The following is an 18,448-nucleotide window of genomic DNA, read 5'->3' as shown; positions in this document are numbered from 1 at the left end:
GCATCCCCCCACCTCATCCATTCAGGACAACTTAAAGATGCCTGGTAAAAACTAATGAACTTGGAAAGGCTGAAGGGTGTTTCAGGTGAGGAGTCAAAGTGAGGGTGTGCACAGAAGCATGTCCATTAGAAACCAGCTCTACCAAAAAAAAGGTAATAAAGAGAAACCCAAGGCTTAAGGAACAGAAATTAGGCCTGCTTGCCAGTGCCAGAGAGAAGATGCTCCTGCTCACAGTACTGGCTGGCTGGAGCTTAACAGGTGACATCCAGGAAAAGACAAAGACATGGAGAGAATTGCTGCCATTGCTTATAGAGGGCTCCTGCCAGCCCAGACACACTGACAAGTCAAACCCAGGATCAAACACCCCAAATTGGTTCAAATCCTGTTCAAGAATCGGGGTCTGCTGGGAGGGAATGTTTGTCTCCAAAACAACCCAGAAGAGGCAGAGGGAGCACGGAGCAGTACTGGAACACTACTTGTATTTTAAAAGCTGTCATGTGTAAAGCATTAGTGGTTTTGAAATTGCATTCTCAAGTTAATTAAATAGACAATCTTTTGTACATAAAAAGTGAAAGCACACAATCAAAAGCTAGGGAAGATGAAGTATATTTTTGGAGCAGGGTGCTGCCTCTCCTTGTCCACTTCCCCGATCCAAGCATCCCAAGGGAGCCACTGTCCTGGTGTGCCAGCACAGTGCCAGGGAGGCTGTTTGCTCTGTACTGAAGCTCAGCTGCAGCATTCAGCATCCCCAAACCCCATGCCTGGGCACTGCACTGAGCCGCCCCGTGAGTCCATTTTCCCACAGGAACCACACGTGCTCCATTCAGGGATTTCCTCTGTACAGGGACGTTTACTGGCTGACGGCGGTCGGAACGCCCGTGGCAGTTATCTCCGCTGCAGCAGATGACCGACCTTCAGTTTTAGGCAGGAGGTAAAGTTCACCATCGATTGGACTCACCATAAGCTGTTGATAATTACTATTATCTCTGAGTTAATCTTGTGAGAGGTCAACAGTTTTATAAAAATCTTGCAAGCTGTATCTTTTACCTCCCAACTTCACATCTGGGTCAAAAGGTCAATTAATGCAGCTTGCTGAGTTGGGATTTCAGAAAAAAAGTGTCTGCTCCCACCCCAAAGCCCCACTGGTGCATGGGGGACATGAGCAGGCACCCACCCTTGCACTGGCAAAGCACCCAAACTCTTGGGCTGGGAAGCTGAGGAGAGTTTTCTCAAGTCAGGGCTATCCCATTTCATGAGCTGAGCTGGGGTTGGCTGCTTGCAGACTGAGGGGCTGGGGCACATCCCGAGCACCGGGATGCAGCCAACGGGTCCCCTGTGTCACACTGCCGAATGCTCGGTCCCTGCCTCGTGGCTCGTGGCACAGTGCTCTGAAGATGCCAACCCCCCCCCCTGCAAAGTGCTGTGTGTGGGCAGCTTCCTCCCTGCCCAGGGTGCACAAAATGAGTGCTTAAACTCCTGGGCTCCACTCCCACACCTACCCAAGGAGGTGGCAAATGGAAGCAGAGCAGAAACCTTTGGAGGGGCCGGGAGAAGCCCCAAAAATGAACAAAGCTGTGAACCACACTCTGATCGTACCCGCCTCCCGGTGCTCTGCATCACCAAATATCATCACTGCTGTTATTTTACCCCCCTGACAGGATGCTGCCAGGCAGCTCGGGGCAACATCTCACTTGGGGAACAAAAAAATCCTTTAGTGCTGCTGCAGCCCCTCCCGTGAGCGCAGCCCGGGCCCGCGGAGCATTGCTCGACTGCTCGGCAGGCAGGTGTCATAAACAAGCAGGCACATGGCAAACATATCGATTTCCCGGAGCTTATCGCGCAGCAACCAGCGCTCAGTTACCAGGCTACTTTAATATGTAATTTACGGTGAGAAGGGAGAGTGGGGCTGAGGGCGGCTGGAATATTTACTGTGGGATGGACAGGGAGGTGGAAGGTGTGAGCAGGAGGGAAGTATGGTGTCTCCTGCCTCCAGCCATCCTTAGTATTTTCTAACTATTAAAAAACCCCAATCCCTCGCTGCTGCGACGAACTGTTTACACAGATGCCATTAATCTTCATCTGCAACTGTTTATGCTATGAAAATACAGTCTTAGCTGCCCGGGCTCTCCATCTCCTTCATTTAAATGCAGATGCTTAATTTCTGTCAAAACAGAGCCCACCAAAATTACCTCCATCCACTTCTGGCGCTCAACTCACCTCATCATCTGAGAACTGCCTGTCAGAGTGGGGAGGGGCCCCAGGTCAGAGCCTGGAAAAGTGGGAGAGAGGTGGCATTTCAAAGGCTCCTCCTCTCCAGCCTACATGGGACCAGACATGAAAGCCAAGACCAAAGCCCAGCCTGAGATAATGCTCCCTACCTGCATCCAGTCACCCACCGGGAGTGGGGATGCTTGCCCTGACTCGGCACCTTCACCTACCTGGGGAGATATTTTGCCAGCAAGCTGTCCCCCCAGCCCACCAGCAGGGTTTTGGTGGGGAAGGAACCATCCGGTCTCCCTTCTGACCCTGTCCTGCATCCCAAGGTATTTTGCAGATGTGACCCTCAGGGGAGGTTGGTGTTTTTAGAGCACGATATTTTAAAAATCCTTCTTGTACAGTGCCTCTCAGTAGATCTTTTGGAATTTACAAGATAAATACTGGTAATTTGATTCTTATCTTCTTCAAATCCAATTCTAAGGCAATTCTGTGTAAAGGACACTAATTATAGCCCAAGGGGAAAGAAAAGGTAACCCATCAGCGAGAACACACTGGAAACGTTTAAAGGGGTAACGTTTAAAGGGGTACAGGGCACTGAAAAGTTAAATAGATTTCAAATCTGCTCTTGCAAGAACAATAATTTGTTGGGAGAAAATGATGCTCAGCACCATTCCTGCTCCCCAGCTGGTCCTTCCCGTGGATGGCTCAGTGCTGTGCTGGAAGTGTCGGCAGCTGGGGCTGCATCCAGCTTGCTCTGCACATCCTTTTGGGACTGCCTGGCCACTCCAGAGCTGGGCTGGGACAGGCAGCAGTACAGGGACAGCCCCACCTCTGTGCCCAGATAGTCATGATGCTTTTCACCCTCATTTCCCTGGCATTATTTACTAAGGAAAAGGCAAAGTTTAGACACAAAGTATATACAGTCACCAGCAACAGACACTGAAAATGACAAAACCATCACTCATAAGTACAAATATTATGTATTTTCCAACAAACACCCCTAAACATGGGATATTCTGGCTCCAAAACACGTCTGGAGGCCAGGAGCCCCCACATGCTCCAGGCACCCAACACTTCTCTGAAAAGGAGGAGGAGGAGGATGATGGGGAGAGCGTATCGACAACTGCCGCATGGCACAGCCTGAACGTTACAGCACCTATAAAATAATAAAACCCCAATGCCGGGATGCAGAGCCAGGACGGGGCAGAAGATGATTCGGGAAGAGTCAAAGGGATTTGGCAATCCAAATGGAGTCTTGTTTAATGAGCACTGCCACAGGCTGTCATTCCACAGGCATCTGTCGTTACCATCCCTCCGAAGACAGCACGGTTATTCCCTTTAACACAGTGACACTTGCAGCTAACTCATGTCTGACCCAGCCAGCCAGGGCAGACGCTGTGTGAGAGGTGACCAGAGGTAATTGAAAATACACGTGCCGCAGACCGGAGCAGAAGGGCTGCCTCAGCAGCAACCCTCGGCACAAGAGGTGACAGTGGTGGCACCTGGAGGATGACCGTCACGGGCCCACGGTAAATCAGTACTTTGCTGAGGCAGGGCTGGGCTGCCTGGGGCATGCGGAGCAGCAGAGCCACAGTCCCTGGAGCACACGGTCCCCAGAGCAGGAGGGCTGTGAGCAGCTCGGCTCTGGCACCTCGGTCCCCATGGCTGCACGCCGCAGCACTGCATGTGGTGATGATGGAAGGCCCCTTCCTCGACACACGGATTGCTGGCGGGAAGCTCGCCATGCACGGCCGCTTCATTCACTTAGCAACAAAGGTGCTAATTAGGGAGCGAGCTGTTCTCCACCTCCAGCCAGAGGAGGATGCGGCACAGCTGCCGGTGCCGGCTGAGCCTTTGGTGCCCCACCATGTGGCAACGGCACTATGGGATAAGGCAAAAAGCATCCTGAGTGCCATCCTCAGGAGATGCCACCTCTGTGACGCCTCACTCAGCACCCCAGCACCACGGTCCACTCTTCTGCCATCCTCTTCCCATCTTCTGGCCAGGCAGAGCTGGACGGGTCTCTCTCCCAGAGCAAGGTCCAGTGTAAGCTCTCCTCCCAGCGATGCCTGCATCCTTAGCACACAACCCACCAGAGGCCCCTGCTCCCACCACCCATGTGCTGGCTGGTCATGGCCCCTGCTCCAGGGCAGCCTGCCACAGATTCCACCCTGCTAAATAATGCATTGGCCAGTGCTCATTGCTGCAAGGGAAGGGTGATAAACATTTCTGCACTGCTTTAAGCTACGTTTGGTTCAACGCTGAGGGAAGAGCTGCCTCCAGCTAAAGGGTCAGAGAAGCCAGAAATCAATACAAGTGCTTGCCTCTGCATCCCGAGATCCCAGTGTCCCTCCCCAGATCCGTGGGCAGGGCTGGGCTGGGGGAATCCCACATGCAGGTCTGGGGCATCCCCTGGCAGCTCCAGTGCTGCCCCACTCTCGGGTACTGCTGACTCAGCACCCTGCAGGCTGGGAGCTGCCAGTGGCCCAGTTCCCACCACAGCACCCATTTCCTACAACCCTGACCTATGTGCAATCTTCCCCACAGCCCCAGAAATGCAAATCCCAAATTCCCCCCCAAAACCCCAACCAAATGCTGCCCTTCAGCTAGGGTGATGATGATCTGAAAGGCTGGGGGAGGCACAGCAAAGTCAGGATGGCATTTCCTCATCCCTCACCCAAGGAGAGGACAGGAACCTGGGAAGCAAAACCAATTGCTTTTCACTTTTCTTCCACTGGAAAGGTTTTCATCCAAGTTAAAATGTTCCTAAGATGATTCCTGCCACAGGGAAGCAGGTTTTCTGCCAGTTTCATTGCACACTTCTGGTTCCCACCAAGGCAACACGTGCAAGAGAAGGCAAGGGCAGTGTGGCCAGAGCTGACCAAAGAGGCTTCTCTGTGACAAGTGCCTCTGGTCACTGCTCTTATTCACAGGAGTGCCCTGCCCTGTGCTCGGCACTTGGGATCTTTTCTACGAACAGGGGGAAGGAAGAAAGAGAAGAGGAAATCACCTCGTTCCTGGTAAAAATAGCAGACCGCCCTGGAGGGGAGGCGGGCGGGCGGGACATACAGAGGGTTTCGGTTCTGAGCGCTGTTCCATTTCGCAGAAAGGGGCCCCGGTTTGTGGGCTGGTGGCGCTCTGCTGTGCCCCGACCACCCCAGGGCACAGAGGAGCCAGCCCGGTGCCGCGGCGCACGTGGCGAGGGGCCAGCGAGGTGCGGCTGCTGCACAGCGCCGGGGCCTCATCCCTCCCACGCAAAGGCCGTCGGAGTGCGCTGTGCAGCCGGCTGGGACCGCAGCCCGTGCCCAGCTGAGATAAGATCCGTCACCGGCGCTGCCTGTGCCGCGCTGCTGGCAGCCCAGATTCACACGGTCTGAGAGCCGCTGGCAGGGTCTCTCCGCACCCAGCATCCCCTCTGTACATCCTCTCTGTCCATCCCCTCATCAGAGAACCCTTTTCTGCTACAATTAGCACATCCTATTCCAGACCTGTGACAATAGAATGGCTTAGAATGGCTTAAATTGGGAGGGACCTTAAAGCTCATCTCATTTCAACCCCCTGCCATGGACAGGGACACCTTCCACTATCCCAGGGTGCTTCAAGCCCTGTCCAATATGGCCTTGGACACATCCAGGGACCCAGGGGCAGCCACAGCCTCTCTGGGCAACCAGTGCCAGGGCCTCATCACCCTCACAGGTAAAGATGATACCTGAGCTCACAGCCATCTCTGCTCCTGCGTGACAGCAAAGCCCTGAGAAACCAATGGAACAGCCAAAGACATGCAGTGAAATCTGGAAGGCAACGAGCTGTCCCAAAAGCCTTGTGCTGCCATGCACGTGCACTTTCAAGAAGGCCAGCTGGGTTTTGGTTGGGTTTTTTAAAAACACAGCCTGTGCTGTGGTGAAACTGGACTTCTTGGAGTCGTAGCCTTCCTGGGTTTACTCTGTGCACCCCAAAATTAGTACAACCTGTCCCTAAGTACCATAATAAAAAACGCGTAGTAAGCGCTTTGCCTTTATTTATGTCAGTGCTGGTTTCAAGGAGGATGAATCATGCTTCCTCCTTAGCACTCCTTTCTAATATGATTTACTATAAATACTGCGTGGAGACAAGAATGAGGGAAGGTGACCAAGGGCAAAGCATGTGGAGTCCAGCACCATCCCCAGACTCAGCGGCAAAAGCATAAAAGTGATGCCTTTTCCTCTGGTCCTAAAAACATGTGTCAAACACAATTACAGTGATAAAAAAGGGTACCTTTATACGAGGATCCTCAGACGCACAGATTCGTCAGGTAGAAAAGGACGAAGATGCACACCCCGTGTGAGGTGTGTACAATTTTTACAGATTCTGCAAATTAGCATATCTGACAAGAACCCCCCAGTTAGGAACCTGCCTGGTGAAGTAATTCCCCCAGTTCTAGTACCTTCTAGATTCTCCCACCTCAGGATGAGACCCAGGCCCTGTTTACAAAAGTATATTTCAGAAAGCTGGTTTCAGCCTTGGTTTCTAAGGAGAATCAAGATAGCACAGGGATCCTGGAATTTGTTTTGTCTTTCTGCCTAGGAAAATGTTGAAACTAAGCTACAATATGACGCTACAAAGCTACAAGTATATGTGTAAAGGATACCAAGAATATATAAAAGAAAAAAGGGTAAAAACCAAAACAGCATCAAAAGCACATCCAGTAGTTATGAGGGAGCAGCAAACCATACGTGGATTGTAACTGGTGCAGTAGCTGGTGTGGAAATCATAAAATCACAGAATACCCTGAACCCAAAAGGATCATCAACATCCAGCTACTGGCACTGCACAGGACAGCCCCAAAAATCCCACCATGTGCCTGAGAGCATTGTCCAAATGCTCCTTGGACTCTGTGGCAGAGTTGGTGTTTGGGAATCACAATGGTTGGGAAAGATGTCTGAGAGCATTGAGTCCAACTGTTCCCCCAGCACTGCCAAACCCACCACTAAAGCACGTCCCTGGGTACCACTACCACACGTCTTTTGAAGCCCTCCACTGGCGACAGAAATGGCCTGGCGCTTGGGGCTGTGGGTTTTTTGAGTTTCTCTTTGTTTTTATGCTCAGCCGATGCTCCCCTTCCTTATAGGTCACCAAGGTGAGAGCAGGCATCTTCCTCCCCACCACAAGCTGCAGATGGATGAAAGTGCATTGTTTCAAGAAGGGGGTGCACAGGTCCCCTTGGCGGTGTGTACGGCAAACACCACAGCATCACCCGTGCCGGCATCCAGTGCACTCCCCCGCTGCAGCGAGCCTGCCGCTCCTCGCACAGCACTGAACAGAGCAGGGGTTATCAGCCCGGCTGATACATGCAGATAACCAGCCCATCTCCCGCACTGACACTGGTAACAAAGCAGGGTGTTTAACGCTGATTTATGGTGGGCGGGCAGCGCTAGCCAGGCTTTGCGCGCCTTGCAGCGCTCGTGCCTACGTGGAGAAGCCTTTCCTCAATCGCACATTGCCGGCTTGTTTGCTAAACAACATGCCAATAAAACAGCAATGAGACAACGAAGGCCGATGGAAACCTGAACCAGCACAGCAGGGCGCGTATCCAACCATAATCTACTTAAAATCAGTTAAGAACACTACAGCGAAAATGATCTGGGCGGCCCTGGCCCCTGGCCAGCGCATAAGCCTGGGCCACAAAGGCTCGCTCCCACAAGCCCAGTTTTAGGCAATGCTCCCTCCTTCAGATGCAGAGTGACCTCTTGCCAAAAAGAGGAATCCACCTTTCTTGTGAATGACGTGGTCCAACAGCACTTGTACTCTACCAGAGGTACCTGCTGCTCTGCTGTCAGCACAGATGTTACCCAAAGCGCTGCCAAGGCAAACCAGCGTGTTCCAAACCGAAACCAAGTGGTTCAGGCATGCCTCAGCCTGGATAAAGATTATCCAGAACGGACACACAGGTGATGCTCCTTAACACCCCACAGCAGGTCTGAGCAACTGGGCTTGAGCCTGGGAACAAAAGCAGATGTCACGACTGCAGTGGAAACTCATCAGCCCATATGAAAAGGCCTCTGGCCACACACAGACTCCCCTGCCATGTCTGCATGTATTCCAGAGGATGCATGAACCTTTTCCTGTTGCTCATATTATATGAATCCATCCTGTCTGAAATTCCCTATGTGCCACCCTCCCTGTTTCAGCTGGTACCTGTCACACCACCAATCTCTACCAGGGCCAGTGTGCACACCAAGCTTTGTCCAGGTCACCGGCTGCAGAGTGGGATGCAGATCCCTTCCAGCAAAGGAGGGAGCGATGCCCCGCAAAGGACTGATCCCACCATAAAGCGCTGAGCCAGGCCGGGGGGAAGAACCCCTCACCGGCAGAATGACACAAGCCAGGACTGCCGGGTGAGGAGGAATGAATGGAATAGGCTAATTTACACAGGAAGTGAGCACTTACCAGACCCTTCATCCCAACACACAAAACCCTCTGCCATATCTGGAAGCAATTACACCCAGTTAACATGATCTGCCTGCCACTAAAATTAACTGCAAACAGAAATATTTTTCACTTTTGCAACAGGAGATGCCATGGCCCCGTGTTTGGCTGCCGGGAAATATTTAGTAATTACTCATTTAAAGCCTCTCTTGAAGCTGTCAAGGGGGGTAGAGGGGGAATAAAAGAAAAATCTTGCTAATTGCAGGCAAAAAGGAAAATGCAGATCATTTTACTCTATCCAAGGAAAACAGATTTACAGACTGGTGTAACTAAAGAGCCAACATCCCACAGAAGCCGGGAAGGCTGCAGGAATGCTCAGTCACCAACAGCCCAGGCTGCTCTGCACCACTCCCGTGCTCCACAAGGAAAGGAAGAAACATTGGAGAGTCACTCCTGAACTAGCACAGGCTCTCGGAGGGGCCCTCTGTACAGCTGAAAAGGCTTTTTAACCAACATCACTCTGCAAGGTGTCACGAGGACTGAGGATGCTCTGCAAATCTCATCGAGCTGCTGCAGCCACAGCCAGCTTTGGGGAAGAGCCACCCAAGTGTCCTCAGCGCGGCAGGTTTCATGCATTGGGGTCCCAGCCCTGCAGCCAATGGGGTCCTGGTCCCTGGGAATTGAGCGGTGCTGGGGAAGGGGCTGCACACCAGGCAGAGAGCAGGCAATGACCCTATCACGCCCCTGGATGTCCCTCTGCAAAGTATCAGAAGCACCAGGCATCATGGCCAGGAGAAACCAGAGTTCCACTGGGCAGGGGGAAACAAACAAACAAATACATAGAAAATAGGTGTTTTCTGATGGGAACCTCAGAGCTTCACTTTCAAATGCAGTGCATGCATAACTAAACTGATGCAGAATAATGGATGGAATAATGTAGAAGCCAAAGGGGGCTTTTCTCCCTCCACACTTGGAGCTGAGTATGGAAATAGTTAAGTCACCCACTGAATAAATCAAAAGTTCAAGGCTGCAACATACCATGCTGTATTCCCCCTCTGCCCATGACAAGAACCAGAGAGCCCCCGAAATCCCAAGCATCCTGCGCGGGGTCTCGGCCGGCGCTCACAGGTTACATGCTCAGGGTCAGCGCTGTGGACCTTAGCTGCAACATTCATTTCCTGAGCGGGGCACGTCCCCCTGACCATAAAGCTAATAAGAGCTTCCTCGCCCGGCTGCCCTGCACTGCAGCCCGGCAGCCGGGAACGCTGGTTTCCATTAGCCCCTTATGATGCCAGGTGCTGCTAATAAGGCCCATCAGCAAGAAACAAGAGCTGCCAGGTCATCCTCGAACTCTGGAAGTAATCATGGGCAGAGTTTGGGGGGCTGCTGCCCTGGCTTTTTCCTTCCCTCTCCCCCTTGCTTTCTATTTTTCCTCCTTTTTTCAAAAGTTTAAATTGCAGTGGAACATAAATTGATGAATGCTTAAAATAAAATAAAAATAACTACTGTATTCGGCTACTGAAATTAACACTAATAACATCTCACAAAGCACTTGGGATCCGATTTATCACGTTTATTGCTTTAATGGTACACTGCATCTGTTTCGCACTGTGACATGCCGAGCAGTGCCAACGTGCCTAATGGCATTAGCAGTACAACGCTCAGCTAATCCAGGTGGAGACAGGGGAGGTGAGGCTGCCAGAGGAAGAGCCAAAGGCTGGATCCCCATGGGAAGCTGCAGTTTTCCCAAGCAGGAGCCTTTCAGACTGGTGGGAGCATCGATGCCCGGCCTGCCCTGAACACTGGTGCTGCTGGTAGCAGACAGGCAGATCCACTGCTTTTCTGTCTTTCAATGGGGAAAGAAGGCACAAATCTGGAGTTTGAGGTAGAGTGGCTGGTCAGCAGTCACTGGAGCAGAGCGAGCCTCCTTACCCCTGTCTTTAAGTCCTCCACTGGCGCACACACATCTTTAGCTGACAGCTCAGCCATGGAACCTCGAAATGCAGAACAGACCTGACAGTTGGCATGGAAGCTTTCCCCAAGGTCCATCCCCCCATATGACAGTGAGAACAAGCACCTTCCACCCAAAATTGCCTCACAAGGAGCATATGCACACCACTGGCCTCCACTGGCCTCATGACACCACCACCACAAGGCACTTTTACTTTCCCGACCAGCATCTCCATCTCGCACTGACACAGGTGGCGAGCACTGCCAGCAGCTGCATCGCCATGGAGGGCCAATTCCCAGGCAGCACTGGCTTGGGATCCTCAACTGTGCCATAAATGAAGCGTATGGGATCACATCCCACTGACAGCCTTCCCAGCCGCTATCACTTTATAAAAGACGTGGTTTCATTTTTTTAAAGTTTTAAGGTATTTAACTTCCCAATGACAAATTATGCCAGGCTCAGTTGGCAGCTCGGCACAGCTCTCGCCTTGCAGCTTGGAGGTTTTCCTTCACAAAACAACCCCAAAAACGGCCACTGAACTATGGCTTTTTTGTCTGCAATTAGAAGCAATGATCGATACTAACATTAGATTAAGTTTGAACTTTGCTGAACCCAGAAGGAAATCTTTTATAAAAAAAATTAAAGACTCGACGACTCAATCTACACTCAATTAGTCAAAATCATAAGCTCAGTAAAGGAGAAAAAAATGGAACATGCAGCAGCCGGTGTGTTCAGGGACCTGAAAACCCCGATCAGAGGCAGAGCCAAGGCTTGTGGCCACTTGGCCCCCCAAAGGTCACAACTCAGCGCTCTTGGATATGACACGGCACAGACGATGCTGCCACGAGGCCAAGGAGCCGTGTTACCATGCTGGGCTAGGGCAGATGACCATCCCTCGGGCACTGTCTGTCACCCAGGGCTAGTGGCCGCCTGTGCTCACCGAGGCCAGGCCAACCCTCTGCTCTCCTTTTTCATGCACATGCTTCCCATACTAATGAAGACAGGAACAACACTCAGAAGGCTCCAAGACTATAAACATATATGTTTACACTTCTATAGGCATGTGTGGTGTAAACAAACAGCCCCGCCATATGCATGGGCTGCCTGTGCTCTGTAAACAGGCTCGGCGCGCACTGGCTCACCGAGATCCTTGTGCAAAGAGCACCATTGGTGCTGGGTGGCTTCGGGCTCTGTCACCTGCTAGGGAAGCAGCACGTGGGAGCTGTCACACTGGCAGCCAAACACCCCATGGAACAGTGAGGTACCCCCAGCCCTGGCCCCCTGCCACTGGCCCCCAGCTCCCCACAGCTGGGAGCGGCTCTGATCGGGCACCTCCGCGCTCGCATCGGGGTCGGAAAGCAAAACCACAGCAGCGAGTGCACGGCAGAAAGAGGTCAGCGAAAGCTGACGAGTGACACCGTGGCGCCCCTGGCACTTCCTGCCCCCATCTCCAGCCGGTGCACAGACGCCAGTGCAGGGCGCAGATCCCCAGGCCCCCTTACCACCAGGCAGTGGAGCGAAGAGGAGCCCGCAGCCAGCATGGTGCAGCTGCCACCAGAGCTGCTCCGGCAGAGAGCTGCAGATCCCAACCCAGCGCAGATGCTGTTTAACAGCTCCATGAATACAATAGGATCGCACAAATCCTCCCCAAATGGTAATTCTCACAACGTATTAGAAAGCAAACACTATAAAAAAGCCACATGAGACCCTGTCTACACACAAACCGCCTGGGATTTAGACTTTGGGGGCCGAGGAGTGAGTTCATTGGACTGTGACCCAATGCCTTTCAACATGGACAGTCTTACAGATCAGTTTAAACACGGCTCAAAGGATTTGGCTAACCCTGCAAAGTTTGCCAGTGCCAGGTAATCGGTCTGAAAGCAAGAACAGGCAAACGGAGTTTGGCGTTGGCTTCAGCAACTGCCTTTAAGACTCCGCTGGCAGGGGCCAGTGCTGAGCTCCATGCTCCAGGTAGACCCTGAGCCCCGCAGAGCATGGTGTGTGCCCAGCCTCCCGATAAGGATCATGAATAAGTGAGAAATAAGCTACGGTTGCAGCCGCGGTTGTCAAAACAAGTTGAACCCGGGAAGGCGCTGTGAAATAGGGGCTGCTGTGCTGGACAGCTGGGCCGTGCTCCCTCATCTCTCGACCGCACGGGGAAAAGAATCTGACCGTGCAGCTCTCCCTCCCTCTGGACAGATCCACGGCTAGTGATAGGAGCCTTCGGACAGCCCCAGCATCGCCCTCCACTGCGGCCACAGCAATTGCTGCTCTGGGCTTGGAGGGGGAAAGGGAGAGCCTTGAGACCGTGGCGGAAAGGCACGTTAAAATTCTCTCTGAGCCCTCACTGCAGCTCTCCCGGTGACGTTCGGTCTGCATCACCGCACGGCCGAGGCGGCTTCGGGCACGTAACCAACGCCAGCCCCAGCTCTCCCACTTGTGAGAAGGGGAAACAAAGCCGAAAGCGGCTGTGCACCCACACGGAGCCGAGGACCCTCAAGGGGTGAAGGCTGCTCCCCGCAGGGTCCACGCGGCTGAGCGAGGGGCGATGCTGCCAGAACTCGCGCAGGGCTGAGGATCCCGGCTTGGCAGCTGCCGCCCTGCACCCGGAGTGTTCACGGGCTGAGCGTACGGGGAGCCACTGCTCCGGCACCCGACAGCAGATATCCCGCACGGCTCACGGGCAGCAAGCGTGCCGGCAGCCCCGACTTCCCCGCCGGAGGCGCGTGCCGGCACGGACACTGGCCCTGGAGCGCCTTATGCGCATCAGGACTAATTAACCTGTTGATTCATTAAAAATCTGATGGGGTACGCAGCCAGGGGAAGCAGGGAGAAGCTACGGCACCGTGCTGGTGATGCCTTCTCTAGGCAGGACGCTGCTGTCCTGTCGCGGGGCTGCAGCCACACCGGGGGCCAGAGCAGCGCTCGCCAAAGCACGTCCAGAGCCGTGGGATTTGACTGGCGATGTCAATTCTGGTGTGGTAATTATCGTGGCTTCCTTCCCCAGCCAAATCAGGGAACAAGCCCTGATCCCTGAACCACGACCAGGAGGCAGCAAACAGCGGAGCACTGAGCTCACGTGTCAGTCACCACCACCACGCTCGCACCCCGCAGCAAGTCCCCAGGGTGCAGGGCTTGGAGTGAGCACACAGATGCCCCCCCACTGAGCAGGGGAGCCCCAAAACCGCATCCGCAGCGATTGGATGTTCAGCCCTTCGCCGTCCCCGCAGGGACAGACCCGCGGCTCTGCGGCAGCCTGAGCCCTCTGCGCTCGCCCCGCCGTTACCCAGCCTGACCCCCGCGCCACTTTGTGCAAAGTGTAAATGTTTCATAAACCGGGAAGCTGAGCAACACAAATTCCCCCCGAGCTGGCAAGTCACCGCATAGTGCCACCACTGCCCGTGCTGGTGTGCCCCAGCACTGGCACAGGAGGGACCAGCTCTCAGCAGAGGGTGGTGGGCAAGTGCTGCCTGTCCCCACTGCATCTCTCCACACGCAGATCCCTGAACTCAAAGCGTAGCAACTGTGGGCTGCTTGGTTGATGCCGGCCAGGGAAACTGGTGGGGTTTATGGTCGCAGGAAACACCGACGACCCCAGCTCATCCGAGCTGTTCTCCCCAGCCAGCACTCACTGGAAGGAACCTTCTGGCACGGTTGCCAGATCTGGGGGAGCTGCAACAGCCATCCCTCTGCGAATGCTACTCCACAAGCTGGTTTTGGGGTACGTGATGGAAACTTTGCACCAGCACGTACGATGCTCAGCCAGAAACAAAACCCTCTGACGAGATCCTGGCTGCCCGGTGCAGCATGCCACAGCACGGCCTCGGCACTCACCTGTGCTGCTCGAGGGTCTCGTTGTCCGGCAGCTCTGCCCCACACACGCTGCACTGCTCACCCAAGGCTCTGCTCTCCGTCTTCATGCCGGCTGCCAGCTCCCCCAGCTTACTGAACAGCTCCCGCTGGATGAAGCCCTGGGGCAGCAGCCCGCCATAGGCACTGAAGTCCATGGAGACAGCCAGGGCCGGCTGCACGTGCAGGGCGGACGCCACAGTGGGCGGCACGCCGAGCACCGGCTCAGTCTTGTGGTTCGGCAGCAGCGAGTAGATGCCCAAGGGCTTCTCGCCCGGGGCAGTGCCGGACGGCTCTGGCCCCAGTGGCAGCCCCTGGCCAGGCTCAGGGGCTGGCTCGGCACCCTCCTCACGGGTATAGTGCAGTTCACGGGCACTAGTGATGACACTGCTGCGGGTTGGGGTGCCAGGTCCTTCCTTGCCCTTCTCGTCAGGCTTCTCCCCACTGGAGGCACCGGGCTCGGCTGTCCGGGGGCTGTCGTGGCTGGAGGCCTCATCCACCTGCATCGCTTCCGTTTTGACTTCAGCGAGGCCAGGGGGGCGGCAGGTGGTGGCGGGGCGTGAGTCCTCGGGGGCACTGGGTGGCAGGGCACCCTGCAGCAGTGACTGCCCAATGGTCATTAAGCTGTCCACTGCCGCCTTGGTGGGGCTCATGGAAGAGAGGGAGCAGTAGGATGCGGAGGCAGAGGGGCTCTGCTCCGCTGTGGCTGCTGGCAGACTCTGGCTGGCCATGCCAGCATAGCCACTCTCCTCACCAGTGGGCCTGGAGATAAAGAGGCCTTTGATGTACCTCGACTTCCTCTCCTCCTCTTCCTCAGTGGTGGTGGTGGCACCTCCATCAGCCATGGTGACCTCGGTGTCATTTTCCTCGGAGGCCTGTATAGTCTCCAGGATCTTCAGGCACTGCTCCTCCAGGTACTCAATTTCCAGGATCTCGGCAGCATAGAGCAGATCGTCCAGGTCCTCGACCTTGGCTTGTAGGGTGGCAGTGTATGCGTACTCCAGGATCTGCTGGAACGTCTTTGGTGAGAGGAAGTCCAGGGTGTAGTGCTGGCTGTTGCGGTGGAAGAGGATCTCGAACATCTTGCTGGTGCAGGCCAGCACGGTTCGGTGCGCATGGAACTCCTGGCTGTCCACCATGATGACCACGTCGCACAGCGTCCCCGCCAGGCGCATCTGGTTGGCTTTGTGCAGCAGCCCGGTGGGGTGGCAGGGGTTCTGCAGCTGGATCAGCCCCATCTTAGTAAGATCCATGGCGCGCCCCAGGCTCACACATCAGGGTGCCTCGCCGTCGCTCAAATCTGGGACCAGCTTTGTGTGCCGACTATCTGCGAAAACAAAAGGCGGAGGGGGAGAGGAGCAGAGTGGAGCGGGAAGGGGGAGCGGTGAGGGAAGAGACGAAAGAGAGCGAAAAGGGGAAAAAAGAGAAAAAAAGGAGAGGGAGAGAGAAAAGCCGGGGGGAGAAAGGAGAGGAGAAGGGAGCGGGGAGGAGAGAGAAGTTAGCCCGCAGCCCAGCAGCGACTCGCCCAAAAGTTTCCGCGCTGCTCGGCGGATCCGCAGCTGCCGGAGCCGCGTCCCCGCTGCCGCCGCCTGGGGAAGGCAAGGGAGGGAAGGGAGAGGAAGGTGCGCATCCCCCGCCGCCGCCCGGCCGCAGCTCCGGCCGCCCCGTCCCGCCGGCAGCGCGGCCCCATCAGGTGCGCGGCGAAGCGGCGGAGCCCCAGCCCCACGGCGGTGCCGGGGCGCGGGACGCGGGGGGTCCCGGTGCCGCCCCCCCTCGCCCGCACTCACGGCGGCCGGCGGCTGCTCCGGCAGTTCGCACTGCCCGCTCTCATCGCCGCCGCCGCCGCTCGCCGCGCCGCGCAGCAAATCACGGCGGCGCCGGCCCACGGGCCGCCCCGCGCCCGCGTCAGGCCGCCCCCCGCCCCCACCCCCTCCGCCCGCGCCCCCCCGCGCCGCGCCGGGCTGAGTGCGGGCGCCCCCGCCCGGCCCCGCCCCGCCCCGCGCAGCCCCGCACCTTGCGGGAGCGGAGCGGGAGCGGCTGGACAGCGCTGCCGACAACAAACATGGAGGAGCCGCAGGCGGCGGCGGGGAGCCCGGCACCCGGAAGCCCGGCGGCACCGGGGAGCGGCACCGGGCAGCGGCGCGGCTGCCCCCGGCCCCGTGCGAGCGGGGCTGCGCGCCCCGACGGGCTGCGCCCACCGCCCCGACGGGCTGCGCCACCGCCGCGCCCGCGCCAGACAAAGCCGCCCCCCGCGCCGCGCCTGGGCGGACCCCCGGCCCCGGGGGTGGAGACGGTAAAACCCAACCCCAGAGCCCAGTTTGGGGTCCGGTGGCGGATTCCGACCGCAAGCCGGTGGTTGTGACATGGTGTGACGCCGAGCACGTTGTCGCCCCGACGAAGCTGCTTTCCCCTCCCCCCCCCTTTCCCCCGCGATGAAATACTGACGCCGTGACGGCACCACTTGTATGTAGGGATGTGGCGGGTGCCCGCAGCCCAGGACGGGCCATGGGGCTCTGCCGCAAGGGTCGGCCTCGGGAAGGGAGCGAAACACACGGGAAGGCACCGGCCACACCGTGACACCGACAGCAGCGCTGGCCGCGGCACGAGCAGCGGGCCACGAGCCCAGCAGCTCTGTGTGCCCTGAGCGTCCTCGACCCAGGGCGTGCGCGTGCCTCAGCTCCTTGGCGGTGCCCAGAGACCTGTGTAATCCTCAGGGAGGGGCAGCGTGGCAGCCGCGCAGCTCTCCCTTCTTCCTTCCCTCCCTGCTGCACCCGTGGCACAACACAGCCAGCGCAGGGCCCGGCGTCGTCAGCTAAAACAACAAACGCGGACGGCATTAGTACAAAGATACCCTTGGGGTAAAGCAGCGCAAATGTAATCTAAGGAGAACGTTATGGGGAAGTGTGTTTATAATTATAATGGGATTTAATGTACTTTGGGACCAGATGATAGCAGTCATTTAACGAGAACAGCCTAATAACGGAGGCCTCATGATGCACGGCAGCGCTGCGTGGGTTATTAGATGCGTATGACAACGCCGTGCTCGCCGTACTATAGTTAAGGGTAAGGCATCAGCTTACTCCTATTTTTTCGGGGGTTATAACTCTGCCGCTGTAATTGGCAGAGAGCAGGGACGCGCTGCACAGGCAGCCAGCGTGCCTGCGGGATGGGGTTTTTAATTGTGTCAAACTGCTTGAGTTCCTCCCTCTTCCTGACTTGAAAATCCAAACAGCTGAGAGGGGGAAATAGCGAGATACTGTGGTTTCAGGTGTTTGTTTACCCTTCTCTAACTTTTAAAAGGCTTGATTTCAGGACTGAAATTTTGCAGGCGGTTAGGGGTATGTTTTTAGTGTAGCTCACATGAAATTAAGCTGCGTGAGTCCCATTAGCAATAATGGAAATCCCACGGCTAAATTCCCAGGCAGCATCCTGAAAATTAACCCCCCAGTCCTTCCTGTCAACTGGTGCGTTGCACTTTTTTGTTGCTCCTCTAATACATATAGTAAAAGCTACTGAATTGTTTAAGACACCAACTTCCCATGGCCACCATTTGCCAAAGACAGTGACCAGCTTGGTGACCCTGAGCAGGGACACCCTGCGTGCCTCGGCAGTGGGCTGCCCAGCACCTGCAGCCCACAGCTGAGGCCCACGGAGATGCTTGGGAAGCTATAACCATGGTCTTCAGGGTCATTTCCCCACATCCTGGCATGGGAGTCAATCCCTCGTCACTCCTCCCCAGTACCTTCCGTTTTCCTCCCATCTGTCCCCATCAGTTTCCAATTTATTTACTTTTCTGATCTTAATCCCCACCTTGTAGTGTAACGTGTTTATTAGAAAGGCACCAGCAGCTAAATGAAGCCAAGCTGGGCTCCGTGTTAAGTAGCAGTCATGCCCAAGTGCCTCTCCATGTGCCATTACTCCAAGTGATTGAGGCAATTTCTTCCTCTGCCACGAGTTTCACTTGTAAATCTCTCAACCAGATACGGGGCAATGATGTGCTGCCTGGTGCGATTATTATTAACCTCC

At 55.5% G+C, this 18,448-nt stretch overlaps 1 protein-coding gene across 6 annotated transcripts in view; it reads right to left on the bottom strand.

The window, feature by feature from the left end:
* ZBTB16 (zinc finger and BTB domain containing 16) overlaps positions 1-16,662 on the bottom strand; it is a 55,315-nt gene extending 38,653 nt beyond the window's left edge. For 2 of the 6 annotated variants that reach the window (XM_082297111.1, XM_082297116.1), the window contains exons 1-2: positions 16,210-16,316; positions 14,408-15,749 (exon numbers count right to left, since the gene is read on the bottom strand). In XM_082297111.1, the coding sequence (XP_082153237.1) occupies positions 14,408-15,675 (1,268 nt within the window). In that variant the 5' untranslated portion in view covers positions 15,676-15,749; positions 16,210-16,316. The other 4 variants (XM_082297114.1, XM_082297115.1, XM_082297112.1 and 1 more) reach the window with 4 other exon arrangements.
* Between the last annotated feature and the right edge of the window lie 1,786 nt (positions 16,663-18,448).

This window comes from Coloeus monedula (assembly GCF_965178545.1).
Source record: "Coloeus monedula genome assembly, chromosome: 25".
Taxonomy (NCBI): Eukaryota; Metazoa; Chordata; class Aves; order Passeriformes; family Corvidae; genus Coloeus; species Coloeus monedula.
The sequence above is the reverse complement of the archived record's forward strand: the minus strand, read 5'-3'. Positions and strand labels throughout refer to the sequence as shown.